At 42.9% G+C, this 23469-nt stretch overlaps 1 protein-coding gene across 26 annotated transcripts in view; it reads right to left on the minus strand.

The window, feature by feature from the left end:
• MYCBP2 (MYC binding protein 2) overlaps positions 1 to 23469 on the minus strand; it is a 444438-nt gene that overhangs the window by 145533 nt on the left and 275436 nt on the right. For all 26 annotated transcript variants that reach the window (XM_038370114.2, XM_043504638.1, XM_043504632.1 and 23 more), the window contains 4 exons: positions 10410 to 10459; positions 4880 to 5052; positions 4297 to 4441; positions 146 to 358 (listed from right to left, as the gene is read on the minus strand). In XM_038370114.2, the coding sequence (XP_038226042.1) occupies positions 146 to 358; positions 4297 to 4441; positions 4880 to 5052; positions 10410 to 10459 (581 nt within the window). The remainder of the gene's footprint in view (positions 1 to 145; positions 359 to 4296; positions 4442 to 4879; positions 5053 to 10409; positions 10460 to 23469) is intronic.

Raw genomic sequence — 23469 nt, forward strand, 5'->3', positions numbered from 1 at the left:
TCATAAATCCAAATACCCCAAAATAGAAAGACATGTAATGAATAAAATGAGATTTTCAGATCTTTGTATTCACTTGTATATAGTCCCTTTGTTTTTTCACATGGAAAACGGTATAACTGTCATTGCTTAAATGACAGTAATTTACCTTCATCATTGTAATAGCAATGTAGCGAGCTTCTTTCACTATCATCGGTTCATATGAAGCATCAAGTTTTGGTGAAGCATGTCCTCCAAAAGTCATATCAGTGCCAGAGGAAGTGGGTGCTGCAGGACTGCCCGGTATCCGTTGGAGTTTTTTCAGTTGTTCTTGTTGCAAAGATGTTTTTTTCTGTGAAACAGGAATAGCCTTGACCTCCACCTGCCAAAATGCAATAAGAGGTGAAAAGATGATTAAAAATTTCTATTTGTTTTGTCCCTCATTTCCATTTTCATGTTATTTTTAAACTACTTACAGTCTCACCCCTACATTCCCACTACCACTTGCCTGAAATGCCTTATTGAATAACTCTTCCACTCTGTGTAGTAATGGTTGGAGCAACCTCTTCAGCAACCCCACTTGGGTCTAAAAGCCTCTCACCCCAACAAAGTCTCAGCCCACCTCACCTCACTCCAGGTACCTGAATTTCTGACAAGTACTATTTGCTATGCAACTTTCAGATGAAGAGTAAACAAAAAATACTAAAAAATCAACTCATCTTCCAGATTAAAGCTCTAAAACAATTGAGTCCAGCCCAGCACTGATTATAGTGCCATTAATCTGAACTTGAATATATTAAATGGGAGTTTGGCTTGAATGGGGAGTGCTGAATAAATGGATACCCATGGACACCTGCAGTCAAGTTAATTTAAAACATCAGTGATTTTAATACACTGAGGTAAGGAAATCACAATGAAATTAAAAATCCAGAAATTACTTTGGCAGCAGGGATCAACATTTCCTTTTCCTGATCACTGGTCTAGGACTATTGCTTTCAGACAAGTTTCCTAAAGTGTTTTTAAAACTCACTTCCAGGAATCTACAACCACAAACTATAGATTGATTTGACAGATATAAACTTTCATCTGTGCTATCGAGTTATGCACACGACTAATCTGAATCTCACGTGGTGTTACTGTTGTGGCCTTACCTTCCCATCATCCATCTGTCTTTACTTTATGATACCCTTAGTTATCATATCACATAAGTTTAGATTGTAAACTCCTCAGTAAAGACCCATGTATTTCCTGTTTCTTTCTGAGCCACGCTGTTTCTGTTCTGTACCTAGAACACTTTGGGGATTCAGTAAATAAAAGTCCTGAAAACATTTGTACTAGTCCAAAGTGATACTGGGATGTTAAAATGTAGATGAAACCTGACTTCAATTATTTTTGTTAATTCTGAATTTCTCTGAATAATTCTATTGCAATTAAGTAAACGTTGATATTTGCACAATTTCTCTAGCTCCCTTGCACAGGAATTCTGGGAAGAAATTGGGTTCCAACTGCTGCTGTCACAAGCAGTTTTGTATGACAGGATTTATAGGCGCTGGAAAGGCCAATTATTAATTGGATAGTGGAAAAAATCCATGTAAACAAGGTGGCCCATTTCAAACAGTTGACAAGAAGGTGTGAGTATCAGCTTCTCATTAGAGTCTGTTTTTGAAATTTTTTTTGTTGAAGAATTGCCACTTTTAAGTCTGTTATTGAGTGTCCAGGGAGACTGAAGTGTTCTCCTACTGGTTTTTGAATGTTATAATTCCTGATGTCAGATTTGTGTCCATTTATTCTTTTGTGTAGAGACTGTCCAATTCGGCTAATGTACATGGCAGAGGGGCATTGCTGGCATATGATGGCACATATCACATTGGTAGATGTGCAGGTGAACGAGCCCCTGACGGTGTGGCTCACATGGTTAGGACCTATGATGGTGTCCCTTGAATAGATATGCGGACAGAGTTGGCACCGGGGTTTGTTGCAGGGTTTGGTTCCTGGGTTAGTGGTTCTGTTGTGTAGTGTGTAGTTGCTGGTGAGTATTTGCTTCATGTTGGGAGGGTATCTGTAAGCAAGGTGTGTGAGAGTGAGGGATCATCCTTCAGGATAGGCTGTAGATCCTTGATGGAGAGGTTTTATCTGGGAGCTGTAGGTGACGGCTAGTGGCGTTCTTTTAAGTTTCTTTGTGGGGCCTGTCCTGTAGTAGGTGACTTCTGGGTACCCTTCTGGCTCTGTCAATCTGTTTCTTCACTTTAACGACTCCAATGAGAAACTGCAGAACTGGAATTAATTTGCAAACTGGACACCATCAAATTAGGCCTGAATAAACACTGGGAGTGGATGGGTCACTACAAAAAACTAATTTCCCCCTGCTGATACTCACACCTTGTCAATTGTTTGAAATGGACCACCTTGTTTACATTGCCTCATTAGCACTACAAAAGTGATTTCCAACCCTTCTTATCAACTTTTGAGAATAGTCCACTTCCACCTTAATTGAATTGGCTCATTAGCACTGACCCCCCACTTGGTAAGGCAACTCCCATCTTTTCATATGCTATGTATTTATACCACCTTACATGCATCTGATGAAGTGGGTTTTAGCCCACGAAAGCTTATACCCAAATAAATGTGTTAGTCTCTAAGATGCCACAAGGACTCCTCATTGTTTTTGGGGATACAGACTAACATGGCTACCATTCTGAAACCTGAGCGACTATAGGTTCTCTGACTATGGATCCTCTATTTAAAGTGTGGGTCTACTTTCAGAAGCAACTCTAAAAATGGCATGCTCACACCTTGCTGATTTTATATGACATGTATTCACTTTACATGTAAAATACTGTTTTAAGAACATAAATACATAAGAATGGCAATCATGAAGTGATCCATCCCATCTTCCAGGCTCAGCGATATCTAGAGCATAGTACTGCATCCCTGACCATCTTGGCTAATAGCTATTCATGGACCTATCCTCCATGAATTTATCTAATTCTTTTTTGAATCCAGTTGTAGTTTTGTAGTCACAAAATCCCTGGCAATGAGTCTCACAGGTTGAATGTGCATTATATTAAGAAGTATTTCTTTTGTTTGTTTTAAACCTGCTGCCTATTAATTTCATTTGATGACCCCTAGTTCTTGTTTTATGTAGAGGGGTAAACAACACTTCTGGAGTCACTTTCTCCGCACCAGTCATGATTTTATAGACCTCAATCATATCCCCCCCCTTAATCGTCTCTTTTCCAAGCTGAACAATCACTCTTTTTAATCTCTCCTCAGATGTAAACTAGTCCATGCCCTTAATCATTTTTGTTGTTGTTCTATCTTTTCCATTTCTAATATATCTTCTTTGAGATGGGGAGACCAGAGCTGCACACCAGTATTCAAGATGTGGGCATACCAAGCTTTATATATTAGCATTATGATATTTACTGTCATCTATCTATCCCTTTCCTAATGGTTTCTAGCATTTTGCCAGCTTTTTAGACTGTCACTACACACTGAGTGGATATTTTCAGAAAACTACCTACAGTGACTCCAAAATCTTTTTCTTGAATGGTAACAGCTAATTTAGACATGACCATTTTCTATGTATAGTTGAGATTACGTTTTCCAATGTATGTTACTTTGCATTGATCAACACTGAATTTCATCTGCCATTTTGTTGCCCAGTTTTGAGAGAGCCCTTTGCAAACGTTGCAGGCAGCTTTGGACTTACCTATTTTGAGTAATTTTGTATTATCTGCAGATTTTGTCACCTGTTTATCCCTTTTTCCAAATCATGTATGATTATGTTGAACAGCACTGGTCCCACTACCGATTCCTTTGGAACACTGCTATCTACCTCCCATTCTAAAAACTGATAATTTATTCTTACCTGTTGTTTCCTGTCTTTTTGAAAGAACTTCCCTCTTATCCCATGACTGCTTATTTTGCTTAAGAACCTTTGGTGAGGGACCTTGTCAAAGGCTAACTTCCTAACTTTCCTAACTTGCATGCTGAAAGTTGGTTCTTTTCTTTTCACACATCACCACCAATAATAAAGATCATGCAGGCCAAATGAAGTCCTTAGCCATACCTGCATAAATCCATTATAGACTAGAAGGATTTAATCAGGATAAAATGGGGTTGAGCAAGCGCAATTAACCGCATAATCTAGACACAGTGGTGTTGCACCAATGTAAGAAAGTCCCACAGACTACCCAAATTTCAGAATGCCACTTTCTGCACTAATCAAGAATCCTGTGTGTGACATCAACCAGAAATGCTGATCAATTTACTGAAGGATGAAAACAGCCAAGAGTATTCTAGTTCATACACAATTACCTTCATACTGGGAACGTGAACAATATCTTCATACTGGTCTTTTGTTTGCACGGTAATAGTAGTTGGCCAACCACATCGTATGTCATCCTTGTTTAGGATTAAAGATGTCTTCTGAGGATCAGCATATGAATCTGGCTGAAGCCATCTAGAACAGAGCAAAGTTAAAAAATTTAACATAACATTAGAATGTTTTGTACTATTTTCTAATCATAATAAAGACAAATACAGAGACCTACCAAAAAGCCTCTAGTCATACTTTTAATTAAGGAGCAAAAATAGAGTCAAGTCTGAAGTAATTAAATATTTTTCATAATGACCATATTAATAAAAACTTAAGGCCCAAATTAACAAGGCCTTTTTAATATACAGATACCAATAAAAGGCATAGTTATAAAAACGTATTACTACAGGATAAGCAAGAGGGCTAAAAGACGTAGTTTTCAATTCCAGTAATTTGAAACAAATAAAACCATGATCCTAAGCAAAACAATACCTAGAAATGGTTTAAGTTCTATATTTTGCTATCGTGGTTAAAAATGAAAATAATGCAATAATAGGCTCATCCATACAGCACACAAATCACCTTGCAAGCCGTCCACCACTAGACCCTGGTACACAGACTATGAAATCATCCAAAAATGACTGTTCGTTGCTTTGCATCTGAAGTGGAAGGTTTCCTTCAAGAGCTTCTAAGATGGTTGGTGAGTGAGACAATGCCAAACCTTTTCCAAGAATGCCTGAGTGAGATTTACATACCTGTTTAAAAAAAAAAAAAGATTTTCAGTTAAACAAATCTCTTACATGTTGATGTTTTCAATTATGTGACAACACTGGTAAAAACAGATTTTTGGGGTAGGATTCCACTTCACCTGGAAAGCAGGACACCATCTCCATATTCTGAATGACAAAACAGTGATCATGGAAAACGTTTTCTCCTTTGCACAAAAGGAGGAAGGCCTTCTCCTAACAGAAACACTGCAGCAGTGCCAGTGTGGACCCAGGGCTTGCAGCAGAGTCAGTCACCAGGCAACCTAACTTGTAAAGCTGGCCTGCAGTGGGGCTGCCTAATTGGCTATTCCGCCTGACTGGTTGGTTGAGTCTGAAGACTGACTCCCAAACCCAGAAGTAGCAGCAGTTCAGCATTTGCCTATAGCTGTGACAGTTCCTGTGCCTACTTATTCCCAGCCTTGGACCCAGCTTTGCCTCACTGCAAGTAACCCAGTTCTGACCCTGGGCTCTGGTACCTGACTACAGCTCTAACCCTTGGCTCTAGCATCCGGCCACTGACTCCAGATCTGATCTTGGGCTCCAATTCCTGGCTACTGATTGCTGCTCTAGCCACTATACCTTATTCCTCCTCTAAGTACGGGGCACAACTGCCCATGGGCTTGTCACTGATGCCTCCTCTGATATCTTCTGTTCTATAAGGGAAATCTTGATGGTTTGTGTCATCTCATAAAAAATAAACTCGCTTCAGGGGCTAGGGGAGGAGTACTGGGGGGGGGGGTGGAGGGGGAGGAAGAAGAGGTAGATTTAACCCTCCCGGTAGAAGAGTCCTCTTCACTTCCGGGAGAATACTGCAAGTAGCTCCTCTACTTGCTTCAGTGAAAATGTCCCAAAACAAATAAGGGGCTGGAGATACAGCCAATGGAGAAGAATCCATCTTAAGGAACTTATTTTTGATGGGGTACAATATAAAAGATCCCTTCTAGGGGGAGGAGAGGCTGGATATGCCAGGGAATTGCCCTGTATCCAATGTCTCACCTCATAAAGTGGCTCACCTCCTCCTATCTGAATTCCTTGTCCTTTAACTGCTCTCTTCCTTCCTCCCATGTGGAGGGGTGGGTAAGAAAGATGAGAGTCTGAAGAGTGCAAGAGTACTCCTCTTTGTGTGAGTGACTAAGTGAGAATGGAGCTCAGAGCAGTGGAGTACCAGAGTACTGTTGCACACCATTCACCAGCACTGCGCTAATACAGGCTCCCTCTGTCCTCCTTTAGTGGCCCATACAATGGATGACTGAAAAAAAAATGCTGCAGCCAAGGCATGGTGTCATGATCCTGGGGGTCACCATGCTCCAAACCTCCACCCAACGGCTTACGGGCATCAGCTAGAACTGGAACTCCTTGAAGCTCAGCTCAGATAGAAGGTTCCAACCCTAGGCCCCAACTGGTGAAACACTGGAGCTCCTGAATGGCCAGCTCACCCTACTTAAGTTGGAAGGAGGAAGTAGTCATCCATACAACTGGGCTCCATCGTGCTTTGGAATGCTCACCCAGTGCTACCCACACCCATCTCCTTACCCTGACCTCCTGGTTTCCTGATTCAACATGATTCTTGGTATCTGGCTCTTGCTTCCTGACCTGCTGATTCGGAACCCCAGCTTGCATGAGCACCCGGTCCCCGGTCCTAGGCTAACCACTAGGCTTGGCCATCTACATCCCAGCACTGAAGGGCATGGCTTGTTCTTCCTAAACTGTTTCTTCTCCTCTAGGTTTTCCCCTATTTTACCATCCTGGTGGCTGAGGCAGATTCAAGGCCCCCTAAATGGTGCTAAACTATGGCACTACCTACTTCTCCGCTGTAAACCTGGAAGCGATGGGGGCATCTGCATTCAAAAAACTCAGAAGGGAGGGAGATGATCATTTATCCTGATTTGCCATCAGCTGTTAGCTACACAGAAGGTAAGCACACAACTCAGTCACCTGTATGAGTTAGTCACACCAACACTACTCAAAGAAAAATAATTTTATAACATCAAAAATACTATATTTAATAAAAAATATAAATAAGCCACAGCTCCATTTTGTAATATTTATGTTTGAATATATTTTCTGAAAACTTTACTATAATGAGTTTTTAATGTAAATATTAAACAGATAAGAAACACTTCCATAAAATCGTTTTAGCTTTCTTCTAAATACTATCGCACAAGTACTGGGATGCCCTCCTTTTGCCCATATTCTTATATCCTCCCCCCCCGACCCCCAAGGAAAACATTCTAATCAATGAGTGTGCCCCACAAGATAATTTACTTCCATATAATATGACAATTTTAATCATCTGGTAATAAATACTGCTTCTCTTTATGAAAATGAGACCTCAGCTCTAACAAGTAAATAGAAGCATGGCTCCATGTAAGACACTATTGGTTATGTCAACACTGCAATTAAACACCCATGGCTGGCTTGCGTCAGTGGACTTGGACTCACAGGGTTTAGGCTATTGGGCTGTTTAATTGAGACGTAGACATTCAGGCTCAGGCTAGAGCTCAGGCTCTGGGACCTGACAAGGTGGGAGGGTCCCAGGGCCCAGCCTTCAGCCTGAGGCTGAACACCTACAATGCAGTTAAACAACTTCATTGCCCGAGTCCCACAAGCCCAAGTCGACTGACACAGGCCAGCCATTGGTGTTTAATTGCAGTGTACATATACCCAAAATAAACCAAGAGGGGAAAAATGGACCTATCTAATGGCTGTCAAATGATAATTTGGGCTCATTATTGACCTATGTTGTGTTCAAATGTAGATCTTAAAAGGCTTTGTATCCCCACTTACAGGTCAAATTTCTTCACCCCATCCCTGTCTTTCAGTGAGACTATATTTCATTTCAGACTACTCCCTCTTAATACAGAGAACTAACAATAAGAAATAAGATAATACAAAAGAATCACTAAGTCAATCAGCTATTAAGATCTATCAAAGGATGACTTTAGTAAAGCTTTTGATACAGACTTGCATGATATTCCCATAAACAAACGAGGGAAAGCAACCTAGATGGAGCTACTATAAGGTGTGTGCATAACTGGTTGGAAAACCATTCCCAGAGAGCAGATATCAGTAGTTCACAGTCATGCTGGAAGGGCATAATGAGTGGGATCCTACAAGGATCAGTTCTGAGTCCGGTTCTGTTCAATATCTTCATCAATGATTTAGATAATGGCATAGACAGTACACTTATAAAGTCTGCAGACAATAAAACACTAGGAGGGGTTGCAAGTGCTTTGGAAGATAGGATTATAATTCAAAATGATCTGGACAAACTGAAGTAAATAGAATGAAACTGAGTAAGTACAAATGCAAAGTATTCCACTTAGGAAGAAACAATCAGTTGCACACATACAAAATGAGAAAAGACCACCTAGGAAGGAGTACTGAGGAAAGGGATCTGGGGGACACAAGGTAAATATGAGTCAACAGTGTAATATCGTTGCAAAAAAAGCTAACATCATTCTGGGATGTATAAGCAGGAGTGTTGTAATCAAGACATGAGAAGTAATTCTTCCGCTCTACTCCATGTTGATTAGGTTTCAACTGGAGTACTGTGTCCAGTTCTGGGCGCCACATTTCAGGAATGATTTGGAGAAAGTCCAGAGAAGAGCAACACAAACAAATTAAAGGTCTAGAAAACATAATCTATGGGGGAAGATTGAAAAAAAATTGGGTTTGTTTAGTCTGGAAAAGAGAAGACCGAGATGGGACATGATAACAGTTTTCAAATACATAAAAGATTGTTACAAGGAGGAGGGAGAAAAATTGTTCTTCTTAACTTCTGAGGATAGGACGAGAAGCAATGGGCTTAAATTGCAGCAAGGGAGGTTTAAGGTTGGACATTAAGAAAAACTTCCTAGCTGTCAGAGTAGTTGTCATAAATATAAAGGGAAGGGTAACCACCTCTCTATATACATTGCTATAAAATCCCTCCTGGCCGGAGGCAAAATCCTTTCACCTGTTAAGAAGCTAAGGTAACCCCACTGGCACCTGACCCAAAATGGCCAACGAAGGGACAAGATTCTTTCAAATCGGGGGGGGGGGGGGGGGGGGGGGCAAAGAATTTGGCCTGTCTGTGTGATGCTTTTGCCAGGAACAGATCAGGAATGCAGCCTCACAATTCCTGTTAAGTTAGTAAGTAATCTAGCTAGAAATGCGTTAGATTTCCTTTTGTTTAATGGCTGGTAAAATAAGCTGTGCTGGATGGAATGTATATTCCTGTTTTTGTGTCTTGTTGTAATTTAAGGTTTTGCCTAGAGGGATTCTCTATGTTTCGAATCTGATTACCCTGTAAAGTATTTACCATCCTGATTTTACAGAGATGATTCTTTTACCTTTTCTTTAATTAAAATTCTTCTTTTAAGAACCTGATTGCTTTTTCATTGTTCTTAAGATCCAAGGGTTTGGGTCGGTGTTCACCTGTACAAATTGGTGAGGATTCTTATCAAGCCCTCCCCAGGAAAGGGGATGTAGGGCTTGGGGGGATATTTTGGGGGAAGATGTCTCCAAGTGGGCTCTTTCCCCGTTCTTTGTTTAAACGCTTGATGGTGGCAGCATACGGTTCAAGTACAAGGCAAAGTTTGTACCTTGGGGAAGAATAAGCTTAGGGTGTCTTTCATGCAGATCCTCACATCTGTACCCTAGAGTTCAGAGTGGGGAAGGAACCTTGACAGCAGTTAAGCACTGTAATAAATTGCCTAGGAAGACTGCAGAATCTCAATCATTCAATATTTTTAAGAGCAGGTTAGACAAACGCCTGTCAGGGATGGTCTAGATCATATTACTGCCATGAGTGCAGGGGACTGGACTTGATGGCCTCTCGAGGTCCCTTCCAGTCCTATGATTCTATGACGACAAGATGTATGCCTTCCTACTCTTCCTCCACCAAGAGGCAATTTCTCCAAAATATCAGTCTTGGGAGAAGTCACTTTCAAAAATGACTAGTCTTTTTGGGTGCTCAATGAAAGGGCTTATTTTTCAGAGGGCGAGTGCATAGCATATTTTTTTGAAAAATCAGACCCTTCTGAGGTGTTAAGTTGGGCACATACAATTGAGACATACAAAATCACTATTCACTTTTGAAAATCTTATCCAGAGCTCTTAATATCCACCCAATCATGTTTATACCAGTAAATAATGAAATACTATGATCCGCTAGCTTGACTTAAGAGCCTTTTCATTGAAGGTTTCAAAAGCAGTTTTACTGTGTTTACTAATAATGGGTTAGCTTCTTTCATACTGCCAAGATCTTCCAAATAGGTTTCTTCTCTGGCAATCAGCAAAAAGAAAGTGACAATGGAAGTGAGCACCAAAACCGTCTAGCGATGTTAAAAGCAATGCTATACCTGCAATGCAGCCTCTTCAAGAATTTCAAGATCTTCTTCAAATTCATTAGCTGTTGTACAAACAAACAGAAATGCATATATGGTTAATATAAACAAAGATAAAGGTACATACTTTCAGTATTTTAAATTTGGTTCCAATTCCATTCAGCAATGCATTTTATATTAACCTTGTTATGAACCTAAAAAACTTTCCTCATTTTGCTCAGCCCAGCCGTGTGAAAATGTTCAAAGGTTACACAGCTCTTCTTAATGAACAGATAAAATAATATTTTCATGTAATACTGTAAACATGCAGTATGGCATAATTCAGTGTACAAACAAATATGACATTAATTTATATAAAGAAAAATTTATTCTTATATCTTTAAATATATTTTCTCCAAAACAATAAGTCTAGCAATTCTGTGCACATGGATAGGTGGTCTACCTTCCAGAGATTTTGGAGGCAGTTAGAGCTGACTTCCAGATGGCAGTAGTTAGGACCCATCCACCAAATGCTCCTCAGAGGAGCTTATACAAATAACTGTTTTTAAAAACATCATAATGCTAGCCAATTATTCATTCTTTTGTAAAAATTAAATCCAAATGTGTTCAATGTAACTGTATTCCATATTTCTTTCTCAGACACAATTCTAAACTTTGATTCCAGGGTGGCCAGAATTCACAAACATGCTATTTTAGAGAAAATAAATTTACAGGTAAGGACAACATTTTTCTACTCTTTCAAAAACATGTCAGGCAATTCTGCACACACACGATGTAATCACTAGTGACATAAGAGAGGAACAGAAAAAGGAGGACTCAAGTTCTAATGCATTAAAAATGTCCACAGATGTAGATACCTTATCAGAAGCTAAATACACTCAATATAATCAAATACTGAATAACGTTCATTCAATATACTGATCCAGGCAATTGTAGCAGTTTGGTATGATACTTTGCTTTTTTATTTTCTTTAATTAGTGCAGGTGCTGTGTCTGTAGAGGAGGATATCAATCTTGTGGAGTGCACCTTCTTGATACCTGCTGCAAGAGCCTAATACAGTGGTGGGCAACCTGCGGCCCGTCAGAGTAATCCGCTAGTGGGCTACGAGACTGTTTGTTTACATTGACCATCCACAGGCACAGCTGCCTGCAGCTCCCATTGGCTGGTAACGGCGAACCGTGGCCACTGGAAGCTGTGGGTGGCTGTGCCTGTGGATAATCAATGTAAAGAAACTGTCTCTCAGCCTGCCAGCGGATTACCCTGACAGGCTGTGTGCAGCCCACAGGCCGCAAGTTGCCCACCACTGTCCTTATAGTGCTTCTTGTATGCTTTAGATATGCAAATGAAAAGTGACCTGCAAAAAGGGTCATTAGCCACTTTCTCCTTGTGTGAAAAAGCGCAAAAAACATGGATTTTTTACATATTTAACAGTTGATGTATGTTTTAATTAACTGTCCTTCTCACTTCCATGCAGTGCTATTATTTTTACTCCAGCTAGATGACATTGGACAAAAGGGAGTGCTATCTTCAGGACCTTGTTGAATGTAGATGTGACCTTAATGAAGAAGTATTCTGAAATCTTCTAAACCATCCTGTCCACGTGAAATGTAGCATATTGGTCCACTACTGATAGTCAAAACTCAGACATCTTAATTCCCCAAATTCTGCCATCTTTCTACATCTTTCTACATCCATCCATCCATCCATCATCACCATAGTCTTACAGTCATAAATGGATTTTATTCTCACAGCCCTGCTGAGGAGGTAGGGAAGTACTATGAACATTTTTTACATGGGAAATTGAGACAAAGTAGATGAAATTATTTGCCCAAGATCACATAGGACACCTGTGACTGGCCAGGAATTGTACCCAAGGTCTATTGAGTCCCATTCCAGTGTTTTATATACTAGACTTTCCCTTCCATCCCAGCTTGGACACTAGGGTTGTTACCTTAATAGTTAAAAAAGCAGAAGGATGGGGGAGTGCAACGGTTTAAAGAGAGTACTACTGAGATCCTGCAATTCAGCACCCAAACTCCAGCACCAATACCTGATCCTCCAATGGTTTGTAAAATATTTACAAACTGAAAAACTGATTTTTTGGGGGTCAAGTGAAATGTTTTCTTTCGATTTTTACCTTTTACTTCCTTTCTTCCTGGTTCAGACCTCGCAGGTCCAGGATGGACCTGAGCCCCACCTTGGCCTTCGGGATAAGGAAATAATGGGAGTAATACCCCTTGTCCATGAACTCCTCGGGCACCACCTCTATCACTCCTAGTCCTAGGAGCCACCCCACCTCCTGCTTGAGCAGAGCTTCGTGTGAAGAGTCCCCCAAGAGGGATGGGGGTGGGGGTTGGTTGGGAGGGGAAGTAGTAAACTGGAGGGTGTAACCCCGGAAGATAGTGTTGAGGACCCATTGGTCTGAAGTTAGCCGCAACCATTCCGGCAGGAAAGCACACAACTGGTCGGAGAAGGGAAGCTTTATTGGGGGTAGATCCCTGATGAGGAATGGTGCTCCCAAGTGTCCCGTCAAAAGTGCCGTTTCCCCGCCTGCTTGCCCTTGGAGGACCAAGGCTGGAAGGCAGGTCGAGACTGCTGCTGAGGGTGTCTCTTATAGTCCCGCTGCTTCTTATGGGCAGCCTCATACTTTGGGAGGGCGGCCTGGGCGGGAGTCTGCTGCGGTTTGAACTTAGAAGCCCAGAGTCTGGAGGGTCATGCGGGAGCATTTCATGCCATGCAGCCTTTTATCTGTTTCCACTGCAAACAGAGCTTTCCTGTCAAACGGGAGATCCTGCATGGAAGACCGCGCCTTGCTGGACAGCCCAGAGAGCAGGAGCCATGACGCCCATCTCATGGACATCACAGAGGTCATGGATTGTGCGGTCGTGTCCGCAGCACCCAAGACTGTCTGCAAGGGCGCCCCACTGCCCCTTCCTCCACTAGCACCTTGAACTCCTCCTATCTTGCGCAGGGAGCCCCACAGATTGAATTTGTACCCGCCCAGGAGAGCTCGATGGTTTGCCACTCGTAACTGGAAGCTCGAAGACTAATAAATTTTCCTTCTGAAAGAGTCTTTGTTCTTTGGGGTCGGGGCTGGCTGACCCTGCTGTTTCCTGTGGTTGACCGACTCGACCACCAGGGAGTTGGGCGCTGAGTGGGTATACAAGTACTCGTGCCTATTAGTGGGTACAAAGTACTTATGTTCCTTCTTAGAGATGGGGGCCAATGAGGCCGGTGTTTGCCACAGGGCATTTGAAATCTTAGCCACTCCTTCATGGAGAGGCAAGGACACCCTACCCGGTGCCGATGGGGACAGCACGTTAAACAGGGAATCTGAGGGCTCCTCCATCTCCTCTGCCTGGAGGTGGAGGCTTGCTGCCACCCTCTTTAAGAGTTCTTGATGGGCCCTGAAGTCCTCCTGCGGGGTGGAGGGGGGCGGGGCGATAAGGCCGGTGCGGTGCTCTAGGTATCAGCCAGCACTGGAGGGTCCCCCACCTTGTCAGACTTTAGGCATAGTTCCGAGGATGTACGTCCCACTGACTCCTTTCTCGGGGATCTGGGGAGGGAGGCTTCTGAAGCTCCGGCCACCGAGCAAGCTCCCACAGGGGCTGCGCCGGAGACCACAGTGCCCACTGGTACCATTGGGTTGGCCACGACACTTGGTGCCACTGCACCTGCTGGGCCGGCTGTTCGGGTTGGCTGGCCTGGCCCATCGAAGGACAGCTATGAATGGAGACTGGGCTGGCGTAAGTTCTCCTGCTGTTTCTGGATGGGGAGGAGTGGCGGTGCTGGGATCTACATCGGCCATGGGACCACGATCTCAACATTGAGGACTGGTACCGATGGCAACAGCTGCTCCGCAAACACGACCATGAGACCACGGACCCACGACCATGAGACACCGGTGATCGACACCCGGGGCTGCAATGTCTTGGCTGAAACTTGGAGTGGGAGTCTGAGCGGGAAAGGCGTCAACGACCGTGCCGTGACCGATTGCGGTACCTCCTCCGAGATGAGGACCACGGCAGGCATCGCCAATGGTCCTGTCGATATTCGCTCCTTGTGGACAAGCAGTGCCAAGAGTCCTGGCCGGATGGAACCCAGCCAGACAGTCTTGTTGGTGTCGAGGGCGATCCACATGGACTCTGCCCCCAAATGGTCGCTGGGTGGTGAATGGTATCGGGAACGTTCCCTCGACCGAGACCAGTACCGGACTTGAGGCAACTGCGGAGATCCCCTCTAGAGCGTGGGGCTGACATCAGTGGCGCTACGGGCACCGGCATGGACATAATGTCCTGGGCCGCCTGGAGGACTTCAGGTGTGGATGGCATCCGGACATCCAGAGAGGCTTGTTCCAAAGGGGCTGGGCTACTCCACGCAATGTGAGTCAGAGGCCTGGGGCCCAGTGGGATCGAGGACTGTCCAATATGGGCCTAGCCTCTGTCTCAGACTTCCCTCAGTGCCGCTGCAAAAAGGAAGTCTTCCTGGCACTCTTGGCATGCCCCGTGTTCAGAGAGCAGTATTGACTGATTGATGGCACCTGAGGGTTGCCGCGTACCGACGCCGTGGTGCAGGGTACTGGTTCGGAGCGGTGTGCCGGAGTCGGGGTCAGCGCCAACTCCATCAGAATGGCCCAGCCTAATGTCCCTCTCTCTTTTGGTCCGAAGCTTAAATGACTTGCAAATCTTGCACCTTTCGCTGATATGGGTTTCTCCCAAACAGCACAAACAGTCTGCGTGCGGGTCACTTCTTGGCATAGAACGCCTATGAGAGCCGCATGATTTAAACCCTGGGGCATGAAGCATGCCCCGTCCCGGGCTCACTGACTGACTAAACAGCTAACTAACTACAGATACTCACAATGAACGAACAAACAGTTCTGGGGACGAGCTATAGCAAAGCTGGAGCAGAGTAATTCTGATGCACCTTCACTGGTGGCACGAAGGAACTGAGGGTGGGGGGAGTGCGCAGCTCCCCTTATACCGTGCCAGGCAGTTGCCATTCCAGGGGCCGCGGGGGGCGCTCCCCACCTATGGGTACTGCTGGGGGAAAGACTTCTGGCACTGGTGCACGTGGCGAGCACGCACACCTATTCTGGAATACACATGAGCAATCACTCCAAGAAGAAACAAGAAGCAGGTAATTAGTAGTCAAAATTTTCCTTGGACACTCAGGAGAGACTGTCCTCAGGAACAAGCATATGTGGTATGATACATGTTTATTAATACTGATTCTAAGACTGACACTAGAATAATTCTAGAGAGCCAGTGGAGAAAATACAATGGAGTGGAGTAAATGTGAACACATATACAAAAGTAGCTGGGGTCACATACACAACACTGCATCATCCATTGCCAGAGTTCCACTGACTCTCCTTCCAGACCAGCATTAATTTGCCTTCCTGTTTGGCACTGACACAAACAGATCCATGCTGAGCTCTAGTAATGAATCATCCAGTGGAAGGTCATACTGTTCAGACTATTTTCCCCTTGACTTATGGACTGTCTTTAGCTACATCATCTTTAGTGACAAGAAGTGAATGGAATGGAATTTCCTTCATATTCAGTTGATCTGATGACCAACAGCGTAAAGAAAAAAACCCCATGAACTCAGATGATCCAGGGCTGGATCCCAATCATCCAGAATGAACCACGATCCTTACGTGAAACTTTACCTAGAGAGACAGTTCTATTCATGGGATCACAATTCCTTTAAATTAGTAGCCAGGATCAGATGGAATTAGCTTCTGTAGAATTTGATTTGGTTAATCTGAGAATTTATCAAATCTCTCAATTCAGAAACATTCTGATGCGTGTGTCGCTATACACTCCTAAAAGGAGTAGGGATTGCTTATATTGCTCTTCTTAATGTTGATCACAAAACTGTTTTGGTTCAGGCAGCAGCTAGCTTGCATTCGGGATCATCCATTCTAATGTATTCCGATTACATCATCTAAACTATTACTTTTGTGAATCCCTGGATTCTTCTAAAGGGAGTTTTCAACACAATCATGTAGATCAGTAAATATTCTTAAGTGCTTAAACAACACAAAGCTGGACTTTTCAGTGATGATGGCTCAGGCTATAACTGAATCAGAGGTCTTTTTTTTTTCCTAATTTGAATGGAACATGAACAAACATCTACTTCAAGTCAACTGAACAGGTGAAGTCCCTTCCAGAGGCAGAACAGTGAAAGGAGAAGTTTGACTGGTAATTTGAGAGTTCAACTACTTATTGAGTGCCTTAAGATCCATTACTCATGAAATTGCTTAATTCTTTGTGATCAAACAGAGAAGAGGACATTCCAAAGAAAGTTAAGAAGAGTGAACAGGCTGGATGGCTCTTAACTTCAATAAAGATGTTTAGGAGGAAGAGTGTCTTCACATTTCTGGGGATATCTTGCTGTTGTAGACTGAAGGAATGATCTTAGTGGTTCAAGAAACACTCCAAAAACAACTTTTGGAAATGTAATAATCCAATTACATCCTCCTTAAAACAGTGAGAGGCAGCCACCAAATGGGAGAACTTGTACTCAGTTTTACAAGCCATTTATTGCGTGGTCTGCAATTAGAGAGGTATAAGGCTTGCATTTTTACTTTGCCTTTCTGCATCTATCTTCTGCTTCAGGAACAGAGTTTGACAGCCCTGGTCTTTCTGAGTGACTAGACTGCTGCTCATTCTCCTGAAATTGATTATCTTCTGTGAACTTGGCTGAAGATATTTATTGTGTGGTCTGCAATTAGAGAGGTATAAGGCTTGCATTTTTACTTTGCCTTTCTGCATCTATCTTCTGCTTCAGGAACAGAGTTTGACAGCCCTGGTCTTTCTGAGTGACTAGACTGCTGCTCATTCTCCTGAAATTGATTATTTTCTGTGAACTTGGCTGAAGCTAAAAGTTAATGTAGGGTGTCAGTTATCCAGATTGCAGATATAGGTACCTTCACATCACTTTGTTAGCTATGAGACTAAAGGAATATTTGAACAAGTCCATGGACATGTCTGCGATAAATGCTACAGCTAGTTGAGAGACAGGAACCTATATTTGTGGGAAGTAACTTCCCTGAACTCCATAAACCAAACAACAACCACCCTGACAAAACATGCTCATGTTGAGGTGACATGAAGAAATGCCAATGAGAACCTGTAGTTCTGTCTCAAGGTCACGTCTATCTTCTTTTCTGGTTTTCCCAAACAAGAATTCTCTCCGGCATGATTATGTTATACTTTTTGTGGACTTTCATTGCTGCATCTAATGAGGCATTTCAAAATGTTACTCCCCCTTATTTGCTACCATAGTATTTAGTAGGTTTCCCATTTTCTTCTTTAAACTGAGTAAATTATAGCCTGCAAGTTGCTGCATGTCATCTCTCTCAGTTTCAAGGCCAAGAGCCTTGATTACCTTTAAAATGGTTTCAAATTATTTGGGGACAGGGTTAAGGTGCTTGCTCCTTTTTTGAGTGAGCCTTTTTCTTAGGCTACTGTTTTGCTCTTTTTATAGATTAGTCAGTCTTGGCCTCTCAATAGAATCAAGTGGAACTGCAGAGCTAGACTGCAAGCAGTCATACCTATTTGTTGTCTTTCTAAACTAATCAGCAGTACCCACTGAGGACAGGTGAGAGCATCAGTACAGATGATAGGTGAACATCTAGATGTTTCAATTACATTATTATGGAAGTACTTATTTAAATTTGGGACTCTCTAAGTCAAGACAGTTAATTATGCCTTCTGGTTTTGAAGTTCACATCCAGTTGCTTTTGCTGAAGCTGCCGTCACTCTCACAGGCAGTTACCTACCCTGCTTGCTTCAGGCAAAAGGTTTTCTATAAGAATGGTACGTTTCCGACCTGATAATTTCCTTTTTGATAGCAGCTTCTCCCACAATTCTGATAGGTATGAGCTATTCCCTTCCTATCTATAGTTTGAGGGCAGTTCAAAGCTGTAGCACAGCCCATGCTAGCCATGCCCCGCTTTCCAGCCTGCTGTCAGATGATTCATTCCAAAGCTGTGTAAAAACTGGCAGAGTATGAGTAGTAACAATAATTTCAGTGCCAACTCATAAAAAAATAGACTATGTCCTACAGGCATTACTAACAAAATTAAATTATGTCCCATTCACCATGAAGCCATCCAGGGAAGGTGGAATTCTGGGAGATGCTCCGAGCAGACAGGAAATTATCCAGTAAGAAATTTAGCATTCTGAGGCTGAGCGTCTCCCACAATTCTGATACACATGGGAAGCAGCGAGCAGTGAACGTAAGTAGAGAGGGATAAGAAAAACAGAAGAGATAGGGTAGACCTCCCAGAGTTAATTGTCTAAAATTAACCATCCCCTGCAGCACTTTCCTGCCAAAGGAGACCTCTGCAGAGGACACAAAATCCACTTTATAGTATCTAAAAAAAAAAAAAAAAAAAAGGGTATTAACCAATGCACACATTGCTGTCCTGCGGATCTTAGGAGTGGAAGCACAAGCTCTTTCTGCTTGAAAAGTCACCAGAGATCATTGTGGAGTGTGCCCTGATGTAATCTGGAACATATATGCCTGATGCCTTATATGTTTCTACAATGCATAACTTGACCCATCTAGTAATGATAGCTTGAATAGCTTAAGCTTTTGGTACTTCAGATAAAAGGAGGGAAAGAAGGAGCCTGATCTTCTTTTCTATTAAGTACACTTGACAGATATCTTTAGAGCTCTTCAAACATCTAAACTGTTCCACAGCTTTCCTGTCAGGTGATATGGCTTTGGATAGAATGAAGGAAAGACTATCGCCTAGCAAGCACCGAAAGATGAATTCATCTTAGGCAGCAACAATGTTGGGACTCTTAGCACCACCTTGTCATAATGAAACACACATGCATGGACAAAGCTGCCAATTCAGAAACATGTAGTAGATGTGATCCTGACCAGAAAGCAGGTTTTGATGGACAAGTAGAATAGAGATATTGATATCAGTGGCTCAAAAGGGTGTGTAGTTAGGACTTTTAACATCAATGGTAGGTCCCATTTAAGAAAGATTGGTCCAACTGCAGCTTTAGCTAGGCTGGCTGTTCTAAGAAATATGTATTCTGGACAGTTTTCTGTCAAGGAACAAGAGGATCCTGTGAACAGAACACTACTTTTAGCTGACATCTGGCACACTACGAGGCTGGGCTGAAGTCTCTCGTCAATGATTTACTGAGGAAAGTTCAAGGTAACCAGGTATGACAAATATATAGTAATTCAGTAAGGTTTATCCAAGTTTAATATCTTTGAGGTCCGTTCTGTTAAAAATGCAATTGTTTGTGTTATCGTGAAACTGTATGTAACTGCTCTAGGAGGAGGGGTATGCTAATGCAATTCCTCCAGTTATAAGCTCTTTGAACCTTCACCCTAGGGAAGGGATACATTATTTTGCTAATTACCTAGTCACAGTCTCTTCATAGACTCAAACTGGATTCTCTAGAGAAAAGAAGACAGAGAAAGGAAGTTGGGATAAATACCTGAGTTAAATTAAGTCAGAGCTTTTGTTCTGATTCAGAAAATAGACAGGACCTCCAGTCCACAAAAGGCCGCAATCGTTGGGGAAAGGTTGGAAGGACTTCGGCCTACTGGGGCCCCGTAAGACTGGATTCTGATTCTGAGCAGAGAATGAGGAACTTGAAACCAAAGAAAAACCTTTGGGGTGTGGTTTTGAGTGGCTGCTCCTACCAGAGCCCATGCTTTAAGGGGTAATCTTCAGTAAGCTTATTAGCATGCATGTAGGTAGGTTCTTTTTTGTTTTTAAATGTTGTCTCTGTAGTGCTTTCACCTTAAGAATAAAATATGCTTTCTTAGAAAAAAAATCTGTGTTGTCACTTATAACTGTTGGTAATTACATTGTTATTAGTTTCTGAAAAGAATGTAAACAGGACTGCTTAGGCAGACTGACTTTTGCTGGGAATAACACAGTGAAAGCAAGGAACTGGTCAGCCTGGAAATAACCTTGCGAAGAAGGAGAGAGATGCACGTCTCCACCCAAGAAAGGCAAGAGCCTGAAGTGTGAGATTGAGTGTCCTTGCTAGACCCATGAGGGAAAATGCAGGTGCATTTTGTGAACTGTGACACTGGGATATAAAGATCCTTGGGATTTTTATTGTGTTCTTGATACCACAAGCAAAACATAGTCCAATAACAAAGTAGGCCTTTAGTACTGAAGTTCTCCTGGAGGAAAGTAGTGTTCCAATCACCTTGGAGCACAGTCCTTGCATGACTAATATATCCCTCTCAATAGACAGGTGACCAGATGTAGACAGTCAGGCTCTGGATAGAGGAGTGGGCCTTGATAAAAGAATGCTTGGTCTCACTGGTTGCTGCAGTGGTGATTCCAGTTGCAGTTCTATCAGACCAGGGAACCATGGTCTCCTTGGCCACTGCAGAGCTACCACTATCACTTTTGCTTTTTCTCCCCTTGTCTTCTGGATCACATTTCCTAGAAGTAGAAAGGGCAAAAATGCATACAGCCGGCCTTATGGGAATCTGTGCAAAAGAGCCTCCATCCCCAGATTTGGAGTCTGCTTACCCGAGGAAGTACTTCAGCTGCTTTCTGTTCTTACAACTGGCAAATAGGTCGATGCCAGATCAAACTTCTGCAAAATCAGAATGAAAACTTCACAGTCTAGGCAGCATTCTCAATCATTGACTGTGCATCTGCTGAACGAATCTGCCTTTTGTTTCAGCTCTTCTATGTGTATTGTTCTTATGGAAGATAGAGTATTCACTACCCATTTCATGATCTCCATTCACTTCTTGTCTCCAGTAATGCTCCTGGATCCCCCTTGGTGGTTGATGTAAGCCACAGTGGTCACATAGTCCAGCTGGACCAGAACATGCTTGCCCTGTAGGTAGTTCTGGAACCTCCGCGGAGAGCTCTAACAGGCTGATGTTCTGGTTCCTTCCCCAGTGCCTTGCACTGTCCTGTGCTCCAAATGTGCTCCCCATCCTATCAGGTTGGCATCAGTTGTGAGTTCCTATCGATCTGTAAGGCATATGGGAAGACCCCCCTGAGGACAAATGTGAGAGAGTTCAGCACCTGAACTCCAGCACCAATACCTGATCCTCCAATGGTTCCAAACTTCCAAGAGAAAGGACTGGAGGCACCTGATATTGGACCCTGCCCTTGAGGCACCTGATATGGGACCCTGCCCATGAATGATTCCTATTCATGAAACCGGAAGGACTAGTAGCTGTAGACACTGAACTATGGTCAGAATTGCACACTTTACAAACATGGATATCAGTCAGATTCTGGATACTGTGGAATCTGTCCAGTGATGGCTAGATCTTTGCCATGGAAGTATATTTCCACTCCCAGGTGAACTACTTTTGTGGAGAGAATCAAGGAGCTCTTCTTAGTGTTTATCATAAATCCATGTGCTTGAAGTAAATCCAGTGTTTGGATTGTGGCATTCCTTGCTGATGTTTTGGTCAAAGCTCTGACCAAGAAGTCATCTAGGAATGGATAAAGATGAGTGCACTGAGATCTGAGTCTATTATTACCACCAGCATCTTGGGCCCAATAAAAGGAAGTGCTTGATACTGGTGACGAGCCATGCTGTAAGTAAGTCTTGGCAATCTGTGGCGGAATGGTCATATGGGAATGTGGAGATATGTGTCTGCTAGCTCCACATAAGCAAGGAAGTCCCCTTGAGACAGGAATGCTCTCACTGAAGCTACAGTCTCCATCGAGAATCTTATTTTCTTCATCCATTTGTTGACCCGCCTGAGATCCAGAATGGGTCTAACTTCCCCTCCCCCCCATGTACGCTTCTGGACAAGGAAGAAAATGGAGTATGGTCTTAATCTTTCTTTTGTAGGAACTCTTTTTATTGCTTTTATATCCAGGAGATGTGAAATTTCATTTAACACCAGCTCATATTTGATGGAGTCACTTCAAGATAGAGGATTGAGGATGGGATGGAGTGGGGCCTTTAGCTTGAATGAGTATCTGTGACTCTCTACCTCTTTCACCTGCTTGTCTGTCATTGATCAAGACCATTCTTCTGAGAAATGGAAAATTCTGCTTCCAGATTCAGGTCTCAATAGAGGCACATTTATTTGTTGTCTTAGTGGACTCAGAGGTGGTGGTTCCATCTCTGGATTTTCCACCCTGACTTCATTTCCAGGGTTTTCTCCTCATATAACTGTTGTCTTTCCTCTGGCACTTTTGTGAGAAGGATAGACAAAAGCAGTGTTTTTGTCTGTCCTTAGAACATGGCGGAGAGGGTCCATTTCAGTTTGGCAGCACTTTCTGCCATTATTTTTTCTAGTTTCGTTCCCAGCAGAAGAGAGAGCCTGTGAATTTAGATGAGCAAATAATCTATTTGGAATGAGCATCAACCTTCTAGGGGCGAAGCCATATGTGACATCCAGCTGCTGAGCTTTCACCTTTCTGTCAGCTGGATCTTTGGGAAAGACATCCCATTCAAGCAGGTTTATCATATCTTTTGCTAGAGATGCTATTGCAGCACTTATCTTTGGTATATCCGTAACAGCACTTTTTGGCTCTTGCAGCTTGCAATATCTAAATGCATGCCTGCTTATGCACCTACCCTTATAGGGATTTCTTATAACTCTCTGATCACATCCTACGAGGATGGGTGAATCAGGATTGCTGTCCCAGGTGGGGATTTAAAAAGCTTGTCATCTAGCACTTGCTCAAGTTGGACATGGAATATGGATGCAACCTTTTTGCACGATTTCAAACATAGCAGGAGGAAAAAAGAAAAAAAAACTTGGTTGCAGTTTCTTCACATCCTGATCAGGGCCTGAATGACAGCTCCCTTTCCGCAGTAGAGGAGGAGATGTCTGAGTAAGAGGATGAATACCTCTTAGGTCATTTATATCTTTTCTTTAGTCCCCCTCACTCCACCTTTATTTTATTTTTAAAGAGTTTAGCTTTGCAAGCATTGCCACCCAGCTGTGGACAGGGCATGGCCTTTGTGGTTTGCTTTATGCAGTGCCCTGAGCCCTCTGAATCTCTCTTACTCAGTGTCCTTCTCACTCAGGGCCCACAGGGCCTGTGCAGCTGAGGTGGAGTTCCTTGATTTGAGTTGGGAAG

Source organism: Dermochelys coriacea, chromosome 1 (genome assembly GCF_009764565.3).
Source record: "Dermochelys coriacea isolate rDerCor1 chromosome 1, rDerCor1.pri.v4, whole genome shotgun sequence".
NCBI classification, from domain to species: domain Eukaryota; kingdom Metazoa; phylum Chordata; order Testudines; family Dermochelyidae; genus Dermochelys; species Dermochelys coriacea.